General features: G+C 43.4%; 1 protein-coding gene across 1 annotated transcript; it reads left to right on the top strand.

The window, feature by feature from the left end:
* The first annotated feature begins 732 nt into the window (after positions 1 to 732).
* LOC140067329 (granzyme A-like) lies at positions 733 to 13,036 on the top strand. Its single transcript, XM_072113914.1, has 5 exons — positions 733 to 852; positions 3,950 to 4,121; positions 7,193 to 7,343; positions 9,648 to 9,911; positions 12,773 to 13,036. The coding sequence occupies exons 1-5, from the start codon at positions 783 to 785 to the stop codon at positions 12,923 to 12,925; spliced, it is 810 nt and encodes a 269-aa protein (XP_071970015.1). The 5' UTR covers positions 733 to 782; the 3' UTR covers positions 12,926 to 13,036.
* Positions 13,037 to 15,091: the final 2,055 nt, after the last annotated feature.

Genomic DNA, 15,091 nt, shown 5'->3' with positions numbered 1-15,091 from the left:
CCTGCTCCCGTTTCCACTTCCCTGGACCTCCCGTTGCTGACCCCGGATTGGACTTGACGTTGCATCTCTGCCGCCTGCCCTGACCCTGTGCTTGGACCTGACCCCGAGACTGTCTCCTGCTAAGGTACCTCAACCTCGGCTGCCACCGCGGGCTAGTCGCTTCTGTGCAACAACCTGATGGTACCCTGCCACAGCAAGTCCGTCCTGCTTTGCCGCCGGGCTCTGGTGAAGCCCAGGTCCCAGGTGTCGGCTAGTACCAACTGCCACGGTGGTCCAGTGGATCCACCCATCCCGAATCCTGACAAATGTAGCCATGTTGTCCCTTAGAAACAAGATAGTTTCCTCGGATATTACCACCTCACATTTTGGCAGCAGTGGCCAGACATGCTCTATTGAGTCCTGCCCGGACATTTCATATACAAACACCCTTTGTGTCTTTGTGCAATCACAACAGCAGAGGTGGTCGTATCCAAGGACACAGTCTTGTTTCTGAGGAACCATATGACTACATTTATGAGAAATTATCTTCACACAGGTCATTTTTTTAATAACATCTAATTGAAGAAATGTATATATATGGCAGATTAATGAAATTGAATGTGAAAGCCGAGACGAGAATACCCCTTTAAGTTAATCTTAGCAATATCTGACATCAAGATAGACATAAGAGTGTAAACGTTTCTAATTTACGGCTTATTTATCACCTCTGTGGTAGATTGTCGAGATATGGACATTACAGTATTTAAAGACCTACAGTCACACATCTGCACATAGATCTTCCTATGCAGATATCAGCCATGAATCTCCTCCATCTTCTGCTCCTTTCTGCAGCCTGTCTGCTGAGCTCTGAAGGTAAGAACTGTATATCATTATCTCCATATCACTTTACATATGTGAATAGTGCATCATATGGCCAAGTTCCAAATTGTATGGGATTGCATTATTTCCCTAAAATTTCTCCCCTATATGTACAAATTTTTTAGGAAGTATATTTGTCATTTAATGTCAGGGGCGTAACAAGGAAAGGCAGGGCCCCAGAGCAGACTTCTCAATGGGGCCCCCCTTCCTGCTTACAAAATATACACCTTCCTTCCATATATACTATATATACACCATATATTCCATATAAGCATCAATGGTGTGAAAATGGAGCACTGGGAGGCCAGGCTGCGTCGTTGCGTGCTCAAAAAACTGGCTAGAATATTGTCAGATTCTTCACATCCTTCATTTAACCTACTTGAAGGGCAACGAAGCAGTTTTAGCGGCAGACTAAAAGAAATCAGGTGCAGGACTGACAGATATAAAAAATCATTCGTGCCGAGTTCTATCCATCAGTTCAATACGAATAAGGGGGCGAAGATAGCTTCGAGTGGCGAATAATTTCCGGGTCTCTTTGATCTTTTAGATCAGTAAACTTTGAGTTTGTTTCTTATTTGTGTTTTAGTAGTTTTTATGCAATATATGTTGTATGTCCGTGTTATTTTTGTAATGTATTTAAAATGTGTCTCTATGGCCTTTCTTTTTATACACATTCATTCTTTTTTACAATCATACGCAAACATATAGAACATATATACACATCACATATACACACACATACAGTGCCATATACAGACGTACAGCATATATACACACTTAGGGGGAGATTTATCATCAAATTTCTGAGGTAAAATTGTTCTAGTTGCCCATGGAAACCAATCAGAGCTCAGCTTTGATTTTATAAACAGCTGCGGGGAACTGAAAGCTAAGATCTGATTGGTTGCCATGGGCAACTAGAACAGTTTTGCTCTATAAAACTTATAATAAATCTCCCCAATCTCCCCATATACACCATATAATATACACACATATATATATATTTATATATATATATATAATGCTGTACAATGTGCATTATAACATGTATGTAATGATGCACATGCGCCATTCTTTAGTGTCAGGTTGGATGCCGGGGGCCCCCTGACACTGTGGGTCCCATAGATGTAGTTATGGCTGATACCACTGTAGCTATGCCCCTGATTTAGGTTGAGGGTAGAGATAGAACTACAGTTTCAAATACTACGCCCTGAGATCCTGCTCAAGGGCCTCGGATACGACCACCTCACATTTTGGCAGCAGTGGCCAGACATTATTGAGTCCTGCCTGACTATGTGGATTCAGCGTTCATTACCACAGGACGGCTGTAGGACCTGCAGTAACTCCCGGCCATTTCATATACAATAACATCTCATTGAAATAATGTACATATAGGGCAGATTAATGAAACTGAATGTCAGTGCTTAGATGAGAATACCCCTTTAATTAAGTTTTTTTTTGCACTGTAATTGGCAAAGCCCTTTTTTAAACTTAAAGGGATACAGTCAGCAGCTTTAACACCTCTAAACTACCAACAAGCTAAGGTAGAGCATAAAATATATTTTTTTTCTAGAATTTTCTCTTTTAAGTTAAATCTTCCCCCCTTTATTGGCACCTGAATCGCCCATGTTATAATCTGCATGCATAAAGAGTGCATAAGCTATTATAAAACATACTTTTTTTCACCTACCACACTTATCATGGATATCTTTGTGCCTACGCCATTGAGAAAGCTTCCCTGCAACATTTCTGAGTATTCCTGTGTGTTCCTGCTCCTGAGTGCCGTGTTGCCCTCTCTTGCTGACCCCGGATTGGACTTGACTCTGCCCCTCTAGCGCCTGCCCTGACCACAAGACTGTCTCCCGCTAAGGTACCTCGACCTCCGCTGCCACTGCCGGCTAGTAGGAGCTGTGGAACAGCCACTAAGACTCCGGTCCCAGGTGTTGGCTAGTACCACCTCCCGTGGTGGTCCAGAGGATCCACCCATCCCGAATCCTGACAGGTGTTTTTGAACTATGGAGTGAAAGCTCTAAAATCCAAACACATGAAAAAATGGAGCAATTGTGTTTTTTGTGAATTTTCTTGTATTAGGATTTTTTCCAGCTGCCCAGTACGTTACATTAAAGGGGTTGTCCACTTTCAACAAATAATTGATATGATATGTCAAAGGAAAAGTGATACAATTTTCCAATACACTTCCTGTATCAATCCTCACCATTTTGGCACCAATTACTATTTAGAGGGGTTGTCCACTAATAATTCATATGGTTTGTGTACGGAAAAGTTATAAAATTTCCCAACATACTTTCTGTATCAATTCCTCGCTGTTTTCAAGATCTCTGCTTGCTGTCCTTCTATAGAAAGCTTCCATGGTTACTTACAGTGGACAGAAATCTGTCCGTGGTCATGTGATGGACATGTAGGTGCACGAGCGGTTAGTATCACATGTAAACAAAGAAGATTTCTATAGTGGGACAGCAAGCAGAGATCTTGAAAACAGCAGGGAATTGATACAGAAAGTTTGTTGGAAAATTGTTTAACTTTTCCGTAAACAAACCATATGAATTATTTGCTTAAAGTGGACAACCCCTCTAAATAGTAATTGGTGGCAGTAGAGAGGACAGAGGGTCCCGCAGATTACAAGCGTCAAACATCTCTGGAAAGATAAATAAAAAAAGTTATGGTAGAAGTGGAAGAGTAAAAAAAAAAAAAGGGCTGTGGCATTAAAGGGGTTGTCCAATCATAACAAGTTCACGCACGGCCATTTCCGCCAGAGCCATAGAGTTAGGAACAGTTGCAGGGAGCATGTGCGACCATCAGTTCTGGCAATATTCGATACAACAGACCCTCGTTCTCCTGATCCGTTGGTACCCCAGTTGATCATTTGCACTACGCTTAGTATACAACTATTTGACCGAGTAGGTGAAAGGGGCGTCTTTCCAAAGTTCGCTTCAGGCAGCAGAGAGGCTGGGTTCACCCCCCGTGCCCAGCAGTGATATTATATCTCAGTTCCTATTTTAATATTCCCTAATATTCTTGTAATCAGCTGGAAGAGCATGTTTTTTTAAGTTCTGTTTTTTTTCATGCATAATAGGTGTCTGCCATAACACAAGTACAAATTTAAGCATCATAAATGGACATGAAGCTATCCGGAACTCCAGACCTTACATGGCTTATATATCCTTTACCAATCTGACACACGATTTATTCTGTGGAGGAATTCTCATCAAGACTAACTGGGTGCTGACTGCGGCTCAATGTTGGCTGTAAGTATATAGAAGGTGGTAGGAAGGTAGGTCTCCACCCTGCACCCGCACATAACTGAGACCTAAGTATACCCATACACATTGTAGAGGCGAAAAAGCATGGGAACTAACTCTAAATGCAGGATATACATTACTTACCCAATACCAGGTGCACAATATGTAGAAACAGAGCTGGTGCCAATAACCACTAGAGCAGTGATGGCTAACCTATGGCACTGGTGCCAGAGGTGGCACTCGGAGCCCTTTCTGTGTGCACTCGGCCATCACCAGAGATGACTCCAGGTATCTTCCTGCAGTCCCAGACAGACCAGGACTTGCTGTGCACAGAGCTATATTAAAGTGACAGCTCTACCAGGGACTATTTTCTGCTTTATTGGTGTTGGTGCTGGTATCAATGAAAACTGTGACAGAGCAGGGAGAAATTACATTACATTTCTATGCTGGCACTTTGCGATAAATAAGTGGGTCTTAGTTTGGGCACTCAGCCTCTAAAAGGTTTGCCATCACTGCACTAGAGTATTAGACGTAAAAAACCTGAGTTTTATTGATATACATTAAAACACACTTAAAAAACACATCCAATGTGTGTTGTATCTCTCCATAGACTAAAATACAGTGCTATGGTTTCCTATCAGCTGCCACAAGTAAAGGCTATTGGTAAACATGGACTGGCAAAGTGCAAACAAATGTGCAAATATCAAACAAGTAGTAGAAAATACACCCCAGTAAAACGCATCATACGGTATACCATGTATTAGTAATGAGAATGCATATCACCATGTTTCCATGTAGCCGATAGGACCTGACCCCACGCGTATCGCTGTTCCTTCAAAGCTTCCTCAGAGGATATTGTATATCACATAATAATGAACTTATATATCCTTCAGGATGGCTTAGCGTCTGATGTCACTTCCTCCCACCGGAGTCCAGCACCCGCCCCGCCCCCCGGAACACGCCGCGCACGCGCGCAGGTGCTCCAACAAATATGTTATATATTAGCTACAATGTTGTTTTCCTGACCTGACTCTCAGATTATTACAGGTAGTCCCTGGGTTACAGGGGCCAATATGGTGGCCAGGTAGTCGCGCCTGGAGCACGGCGGCCATGCACGGAGTATGGTGGACGGGGACAGAGGGCCGTCACAGGGGCCCGTATTACTGTACAAGGGTGGTCCCATTGCCCGAGTACAAATTTTGTCTCGGCTGTTCATCCCGGGCCCAGGAGCAGCCGCTACGGCTGCTATGGCTGTTGTTACGCCACTGGTTACAGATGATTATTATACCATGGGGTTATAATACAGTAAATTACCAACATCCAGCGGTCCACTTGTAACTATGGGTCGTCTGTAAGTCTGGTGTTCTTAAGTAGGGGACTGCCTGTATAGTGATATAAAAATGATGGTAGTCAGGGGAGGCTCTGGGCTATATGAATATTATAGCCCCTACAAGTCTGGAATCACTTGCTACTTAAAGGGGTTTTCCCATCAGGGCATTTACATTTAATTGAATTCATTTGCCATATGTAAATATTTCTTCAATTAGATGTTATTTAAAAAAATGTTCCTGTGTTAAGATAATTTCTCATAAATGTAGTCATATGGTCCCTTAGAAACAAGACTGTGTCCTTGGATACGGCCACCTCTGCTGGAGTGATTTCACAAAGAAACAAAAGGTTTTTGTATATGAAATGTCCGGGAGTTACTGCATAACCCACAGCCGTCCTGTGGTAATGATTGCTGAAGCCAGGTGGTCAGGGAGGGCTCTATAGCGCATGTCTGGCCACCGCTGCCAGAGTGTGACGTGGTCATATCCGAGGAAGCTTTAATGTACTAGATGCTTCTTGGGGAATGGAGGACGTGTCCCATCTGCCTGCTTTCCATTGGTTTCAAGAGCTTTGGAGGACATTCAAAGGTCTTTGTGTATATGTGTATTGAGAGCAGGAACAAATGTATATGGATTTCATGAGTAAAGGTCTTGATCTGTATAAAATTGGGTGTGTGCTTTGAGTGGCCTTGGGCCCCAAGCTACTGCCCAAAGCACCACTAGGGGAAAAAGGGGGAAGAAAAAGACAGCTCACCAATGGAGAGATATGTCCCAGATAGCTCCACTGGCGCAGAGCGGTCAGTCCATTGTGGGGAATTGCTCTGGTAGTTGACTGGTAGCAGTGCAGGAAGCAGGGACACACGCAGGTTTAAAGTCCAACTTAAGTGTTTATTCACACTTGCAAAACAGAACACAAATTCAGCCTTGGCTTAGGCACATGCAAAAACATTACAAAAGTAATTCCTGCCCAGCTAGGCGCTGTCTAATACATTTGATGGACCCTAGCTATCCGGGTACCAGGCTGCCTGGCACACGCTCTTGGCCAGCAGTAGTACAGGAGACCCTCAGTTACCTTTGCTATCAGAATGCAATCTCTCTTTCAGCTCTTCAGGTAGGGCCTCCCCTACTGCTTCTGGCCTGTAGATTAAATCAGAAAAAAATTGTAAAAACATTCTTTTATTTAAATCTGGTTAAAAGCATAACAATGCCATGGCAGAGATAGAAGGACTTCTTAAGCGTTTCAAATCAATTAGGATTCTTAGTCCTAGATACCATAATCCACTACTGATGGTCGTGTTTCCTGGGCGCCCGATTTTAGTGGTGCTTTACACTTTGATTTGAAATTGTGGCGCAGCCCCTAAATGTATTTGGCGCACCGAAATAAGAACATATGAACATCAGAAAGTTGCTTTTTGTTGGTCTAATTATAAGCCAAAAAAGAGTCAGGGAACTAGAAGAGCAGTAGAAGTTTTGGGATTCAAAAGCTGCACGCAAAAAAAAGGTTATGAGCGTTATTGTGGCGCTGACAGATAATAAATCTGCCACAAAGAACAAGAAAGGATTCCGGCACCAGAAAGACACGTACAACAGATTGTAAATACCCCAGATTATATTCTGTGTATCAATGTTTTGGTTTTTTTTTGTTTTTTTAAGGGTTCTTTGTAATCAATTAATGAAAAACATGTATGAATCCAGATAATGGCCAAATATGTTGTTAGAAAATACTTTATTTCATTTATTCTTTTTTAGGCCAAGAAGTAATGCAAAAGTTATTCTTGGTGCTCATTCAAGTGATCCACATGCACAGGAGTGTGAAAGACAGACCTTTTACGTTTCACAGCATATCTTCCATCCGGAGTATAATAGCGTAACTTTTAACAACGACCTTCAGCTCATCAAAGTAATGACCTATGACCTATTGACTGGTAGAATGTTCGATTGATACAATAGATTGTTATGATAGAAAGCTGGTAGATGTAATTTCTACTTTTGATAGATATTTCGGATGTATTTTTGCATGTTTCTATCCTGCTATCATCCTTAAAGGGGTGGTCCATCTAAGCATTCATGTGTAATTTCATTAGTCTGCCATATACATACATTTCTTCAATTGGATGTTATAAAAAAAAGGACCTGTGTAAAGATAATTTCCCATAAATGTAGCCATGTTGTCCCTTAGGAACGAGATAGTTGTCCTTGGATACGGCCACCACCACACTCTGGAAGCAGTGGCCACACAATTTTTTTTTTTAACATATTTTTTATTTGGTTTAACAGTGAATGAAAAGCGGTTGTACATACAATATATCAGTGATGGTGAACCTTTTAGCGGCCGAGTGTCCAAACTGCAGCCCAAATCCCATTCATTTATCGCAAGGTGCCAACCAAAAATGAAAGCAGTAACTTATTGCTCCCTGCTCTTCAACAACGTTCGATCATATTGGTCTCCTGAGGACAAGCTGGAAAATTTGCATCATTTTAGCTTCTTTCCAGTGTCCCTCTGTACACAGAGAATCGTGGGGCCAGCAGGAGGTCCTCCAAAGATAATTCGTCCCCTGTCCCACTTCCTACATTCCCAAGTAGCAAAGTAAGAATCACTTTAATATATGCCTGAAAGCCGCATCTTTTAATTTGCTTGGAACTGCAGGAGGATTCTTTGAGTCCTGTCTGGCGTGCTGGGGCGATGGCCCGGGTGCCCACAAAAAGGGCTCTGAGTGCTGCCTCTGGCACCCCTGCCATAGGTTCGCCACCACTGCAATATATAGTACACTGTTCTCACCTACGCAGAGGAGTAAATTACGTTATTAAATGACATTGAGATAACAATGTCAACTAATATGATTTACAAGAATTGGTGATTCAGCATTTACAGTGGTTTAAAGGGTCAACAAGGTTAGACCAAGAATATTTCCATATGTCATTGCTTAAGGAACAAAGTAAGGAACAAAATAACTCAATAAACAAGTAACAGAAGGGTATATCCAACAAACACTAAGACTCTCCACAGAGAAGTAACTGTTTACCATTTTAGAAGATTTGTAGGTTGGGGTCAAATGACCAGGGGGGTAGATGCAATGTTTCTTTCGAGGATGCAGGTTTTGGGTTGCTCTGTAGAATCTGTTCACACTTATTATATAGCGTGTTTTGATGATACCCACGGAAGCCAAAGGTCATGGGGATTTTGAGATTTGAGGAAACTGTAAGGGAGAGCCAACGTATAGTAGAAGGTCACATTAACCTCATGTATAAATTCTTTATTTATATAGCGCCTACAGATTACGCAGCGACATATTGCAAAGCATGACATATTGGTCCCTGTTTCCATGGGGCTCACAATCTAAACAACCTAACAGTATGTTTTGGGGTGTGGGAGGAAACCGGGGGCCCGGGAGGAAACCCACGCAAATACAGAGAGAACATAGAAACTCTTTGCAGATGTTGACCTGGGGGGGGGGGGATTTGAACCCAGGACCCCAGCGCTGCAAGGCAGAAGTGCTACCCACTCAGCCACCGTGCTGCCCTAATCAAAAGTTTGCTTATTACCCCCTAGCAAAGCTTTTTTGGCAGATTTATGTATGGTGATATTAGTCACACGTGTGCCATTGAGCCCTGCTTGACCACCTGGATTCAGTAATCATTACCTGGCTGTGGGGCATTCAGTAATTTCTGGGTATTTCATATGTAAAAACTATTTATTTCTTTCAGCAATCACTCCAGCAGTGGTGGTCGTATCCAAGCACAACTATCCTTCTTCTAAAGGACATCATTATCTTGACACAGGAAATTTTTTTTCATAACTTCCAGCCAGAAATGTATGTGAATGGGAGATCACTACTCCTAGATGTCAAAGCCCAGATAAGAATATCCCATTAAGCATTGTATGAAAGGGACCCTTGGTTCAAAATACATGTGAGACAGATGTCTATGGACTGGTGATGCCCTGACCTGGTGCATTTGCCAGCATCCTAGTGCAGGTTTTAGTAGATTTCTGAACCAAGTTGGATCTGGCATAGAATTCAAATAGGACTGAGCCACTTGGTATGTGTTGAATTTCACCATGTCTGATCCTTTGTCCTAATCCTTACCAGCCAGGTACGGTAATTAATGGGTCACGTTGAGCCATCTATGGTCTCCTGTGTTCGGTTCTGCTAGCCTCTGAAAGACATATTTGATCATTTTTTCTTAAATTCTTTATATATTCCAGTTAAATGGTAGAGCACGGATGGGACTCGGAGTACAAGTTCTTTGTTTACCGTGGACATATGAAGATATGAGAGCAGGAACCGTCTGCGAGACAGCCGGATGGGGATTGACTGAAAAGAACAAAATTGCTGAATTTCTTATGGAAGTGAAAGTCTCAACCATAACGAGCCGGGAATGTCGGAAACATTTCCCAGATGCACAAATGGAAGGCATAGAAAACAAGATCTGTGTCAGTGTGGGATGTCGAGGAGAGGGCCCCTGTCTGGTAAGTTTTGAGAATAATTTGTGTTGTTTTATAGGAAATCAGATAAAAACTTGTGTTTATACCGAAAGTTATAAAACCAGACAAGATCGTTTTGCTCCAATAACCTGACATATTTTACACGTCTACATGTCACCTTTATTGTGTGTATCTGGTTATTCAGTCTTCTTTGCTATCTAGTGCTGGTCTTTTGTCTTGCTTGTTACTCTGTGTTATGTGACCTCTGCTATGCTTAACGACCATTCTATTGCTATTCGATTCTGTACCTTTGCCGCCATCTTGGTTTTGACCCAGTTTTGTCCGACTCCGGTTTTCTGTCTGCATTTGTTGTTTGTCCTCCAGTGTCATTTATCTCCCGGTGTCACCCCGCTTTCCCTGTCTCAGACTTGTGTTGTTTCTCTGTGTATTCCTGTTACTTGTCCGCTCCACAATCCAGCAGTTACCAGACATTTACTTACCCGTCCAGTTGACGCCACTGATCCGGAATGTCCGATGAGGATTCGGAGCTGCCACGATTCACTATGATCTTGCGTCCAATTTCCTGCATGTGTTGCTTCCCCGCTGAGTCCGCCGGAGTTTACCTTCTTCTTCCTGGTGTATGTGAGTGCTGATTTTGCGACAGAATTTGTTTTTTAAATTGTGCGGTTTGTCCGAATCAGTCGTGTTGTCCGACGGCCACGCCCCCCCATTAGTTTCGCATGAAAGCCGGCAGCGAAGCGCCACAATCCCGAAACCCGATGGAAATGCGTCCGACGTACCCTTAGTAAATGTGCCCCAGTATCTTCCCTCTCACCTTTCAGGGTCATTTAACCATTAGTTAGGTTCCCGCAATTGGTTTCAACCTTGTCAGAGTGGCTCATCTGGGACATCTCAGGGTCAAGACTGGATGTGGTTCCATGATGAACTCGCATCACACCCGCAGCCCGAATGCCACAAACCAGGACTGAACTGACATGCTGAGTTCAGTGCCGGTTTGCAGCGTTCGGGCCGGGAGATCCCGGCAGCACATGTGGCGAGTGTGGAAGGGCCTAAGGACTTAAAAGTTATCACTCAGCTGAGCAGGCATGACATCTGTTGTGAATAGAAAAGATCAGCGAAGTAAGACATCTTCTCATGGAGGCTTTGCCATTAAAGTCACCTCTGAAGGCGTGTGGAGATTAACAGCCATCGATGCTGCATCGGGAGACTCTGAAAAGTATGTAAATATTTTTTTTAGGATGGGATAAGAAAAACATTGCCCTCTTAATATCAACCATGACTTTCAAGAAGCCTATGTGGGCCTCCAGGGGGTGGGGGGCTGCTGTACAATGTAGCAAAGAGGCTATGTTTATCTCATCTCATTCTGGAATACAAAATTATATATAATCAAGAATCCGTCAGTGATCTCAATGACCTTAGAGACCTCAGAAGCCTCTCTCATTTGGTGAAATTGTGCGATCACAGGGTTTCACTCCATTCATCTTCTCTGTGCCATTGTCTGCAAACTGAATTAGAAGCAGGAGATACACTGGGTGGGTATTTGGGATAAATGTGATCATCAAAGGGGTTTTTCCGGAATCCTTGAAAACCCTTTTGAAGCTTTGACACTGAAGGCTCAGCCATAAGGGAAGGGTTATAGGATGTTGGAAGCAGGGCCAGCTCCAGGTATCAGTAGGCCCATGGGCCACAGAGGCTCAGTGCGCCCCTTTGCAGTGAACTCATATGGTGGTATTAAAAACTCAGAAACTAACAGATGTCACGGGTGATCCTGCGACCCATCGGCCAGGTCGCAGGCGCACCCGTGCCTCTCGCCGCTGCCCCGGTCCCCTGGGGGAGTCTCTTACCTCGCCTGCGATCCTCCTAGGACGCGCACGCACCATCTTCAGTGAATTTAAAAGGCCACCGCACCATTAATTGGCGCTGGCCATTTTTAGAAAAAGTACTTGCCTGCCTCTTCCTAATGGATCTTTGTGCCTCACAGCCTTAGAGAAAGCTTCCTATCCTGCGTTCCGGTGTCTCCTGCCTTCCTTTGTCTCCAGCGTTCCTGTGTATTCCTGCGTCCCAGTGTGTTCCTGCTCCTGAGTCCCTCCGTGTTCCTGTGTTACCAGTGTTCTTCCGTGTTGCTGTGCTCCCGGATTTGACTTGACCCTGCATCTCTGCCGCCTGCCCTGACTCTGTGATTGGCCCCGCAGTTAAGGTACCTCGACCTCAGCTGCCACCGCGGGCTAGTCGCACCTGTGGAACAACCTGGTGGTACCCCGCCGTAGCAAGTCCATCCCGCTTTGCGGCGGACTCCGGTGAAGACCAGGTGCCACTTAGACTCCGGTTCCAGGTGTCGGTTAGTACCATCCCCTGCGGTGGTCCACATCCCGAATCCTGACAACAGTCTTGTGTTCCCTAAAATATTCCATGGTTTATCATCCTAAACAGCCCCCTCATGGGTATTTTATATACTGCCCCATATGGTTATTTTTTTTTCATAAATCCCCCTCTGCACCCTCTATGGATTCATTAGATACAGCACCCTTATATAATGTGCCCCCCCAGCAGCCCTGGGCCCTGGCGCTTGCCCAGGAATGCCCAGTGTTGGTGCCGACCCTGGTTGGAAGACCAACATAAAATAAGATGAACTCATACAAACTGCTCCAATGTGTTTATTCTTCTTTCTGTGGAAAATATTATTTTTGAGGATACTGTAAGTAAATGTATAGGTAGCTTTATCTTGTAGTGGATGGAAAATGGACATTTAAAGGTGCGGACTATAGAGGGATAAAAGGGCATAGCCTAAAACTAAGAATACTGAAAATTACCCTGAAGTATATCATGCTATAGATATGACAAAGCAATTTAACATATCCATTTAATAATTATCCTTATTTATACAGGGAGATGCTGGCGGCCCCTTGATATGTGATGGCGTCTTCAGAGGAGTTCTGTCTTTTGGGAATTTTCCTTGTGGGATACGTGGTAATGCAGAGGTGTACACTCGCCTGAGTGAGGAATATATCAACTGGATACATGAAATGACTACACAATGATCCCAAAACATCTGCACTTTTCTATCCCTGCTTATTATCTGCATTTCATATTATCTTGCACCAATGATCTATATTAATGGCACTGAGATGATTTGTTACTTCACATATTAAACCAATGTTCTGCTTTTGCAAAATAATCAACAGTTTTTGTGTCATTTGTAAAGTACAAGGGAAGGAAACTCACACAAAAAAATGTTCTTCATCCATCAGCTGTAGAGAATTTCTCCAAACTTCAATATAACACTGCAAATGTACAGGCGGTAGATGAACCCCTTAAGGACGCTGTGTTTTTTCATTTTTCACCTTCAAAAATCTATAACTTCTTCATTTTATTTTCTGCAAATTTTACTTCTCAGTGACGTTATTTATTTTGCCATGTTGTGTACTTACCCGTTCTGCGCGATCCCCAAAAGTGCATTGTCCGACCGGAATGCACATCTGTGACACAAATTTTAATTTAAATCCTATGCTTAGTCCGAATCCGTCAGATCGTACGACGGCCACGCCCCCCAATTTCCGTCTCATGGAAGCCGGCGCAGCTATACTGAAAAATCCGACCGTGTGCGCCAAAATCCCCTTCTAAATACCTGTCCCAGCAGCGCAAATCCTCCAAAACGTTGGAATATCCGAAAGTGCGGCCGAGGGACCTTAGTAAATAAGCCCCAATGTGTACGAAAAAAAAAATTGTGCTAGCAGCACAGATAAATGTAAAATCCTTAGAAGAAGGATCAATAACTCCATCCTCCATCAATAGAAAACTTCTTTATTCGGTTTCTCTTTAAAATAGTATGACCAACAAAAGCAGGACGAGGAATCACTAGAGATCTCATGCGTTTCAAGTCTTACCGAGTCTTAAAATGAACAGGAAAACCCAGGCACATATACGCCCACATCAAGTACACATCACTTCCTCCAATGACGCATATGAGACCTCAAATTGGCCTAATACAAACAATTTAATAGATTAACATTAAATCATTCCTAACATTCAGACCATGAGGAATAATAGTATTTAACCCCTTACCGACATGGGACATAGTACTACGTCAAGTGTCGGCTGCGGGTACATGGAGAGGGCTCACCAGTTGCGCCCTTGATAGTCAGTAAGTCTTTGCTGCACATTGAAGCAGACACTTAATGAAACACCAATCGAGGTTGTTAACTAGAGATGAGTGAACATACTCTTCCGAGCTTGATGCTCGAAACTGCTCGTTGCTCGGACGAGTATTTCGCCAGCTTGAGAAAATTGCATATCCCGCCGTTTTGATTTTTGGCGGCCAGAAACAGAGCCAATCACAAGCCAGGAGACTCTGCACTCCACCCAGCATGACGTGGTACCCTTACACGTCGATAGCAGTGGTTGGCTGGCCAGATCAGGTGACCCTGGAATATACTAGCCCCTGCCCGCGCTGCTCGGATCATGACCCAGGCAATTGCTGACTCGGTATGATTAGAGATGAAAGGAAATTAAAAGAATCTGCCTGACCAACCCCTTCTAACTAAATAAACATACATACAACTTTTGAATTGGAAGGTGATATAATATATAACAATTCTTTTACAAATTAAAATGATGGGTGAGCAGAGTCCTTGACAACAGCTTCCACAAATTGCCACCAATATTTCCATAGTCATATTCGTCCGGTGCCTTTATACCATTATATATATGCTCAGAAAGCACGCTCGGCGTGCAATGTCACACCTACCAAAACCACTAGCCGCCAACCTCCTAGCCAGTGGCGCGAGCAGAGGTGACTAACCATCAAACTTAATAAAACCAACCAGGTCCTAAAAGGGGAGGCCACCCCCATGAAGGATCCTGGCAAAAATCCTCTTAACTTCCGGACTTAAAATAACCACACCATATTTTTCTCAACTTGTTATCTACTTTACAAATTGAATTAGCTGTTGCCAAGAACCCCGCCCCCGCCACACATCCTAAACTCACCTGACCACTACCCAACAGGACAAAAGAATATATAACTACTTGTATCCCATCTCCCAGAAACCACATGAGTAACCCTGATACAAACAAAAACTAAGGGAGGGTGGGTGGGACAATTTTCTCAAGCCAAAAGATGGCTGCCCTTCCGACTTCTCCTATATAAACCCCTCACTATCTCCTCCCCCTTGTTCAAACCCACCGATCAACTTAGCACTAAATCT

The sequence above is a fragment of the Engystomops pustulosus genome, chromosome 1, assembly GCF_040894005.1.
Source record: "Engystomops pustulosus chromosome 1, aEngPut4.maternal, whole genome shotgun sequence".
Classification (NCBI taxonomy): domain Eukaryota; kingdom Metazoa; phylum Chordata; class Amphibia; order Anura; family Leptodactylidae; genus Engystomops; species Engystomops pustulosus.
Note: the sequence above shows the minus strand (reverse complement) of the source record. Positions and strands in the feature narration are given on the sequence as shown.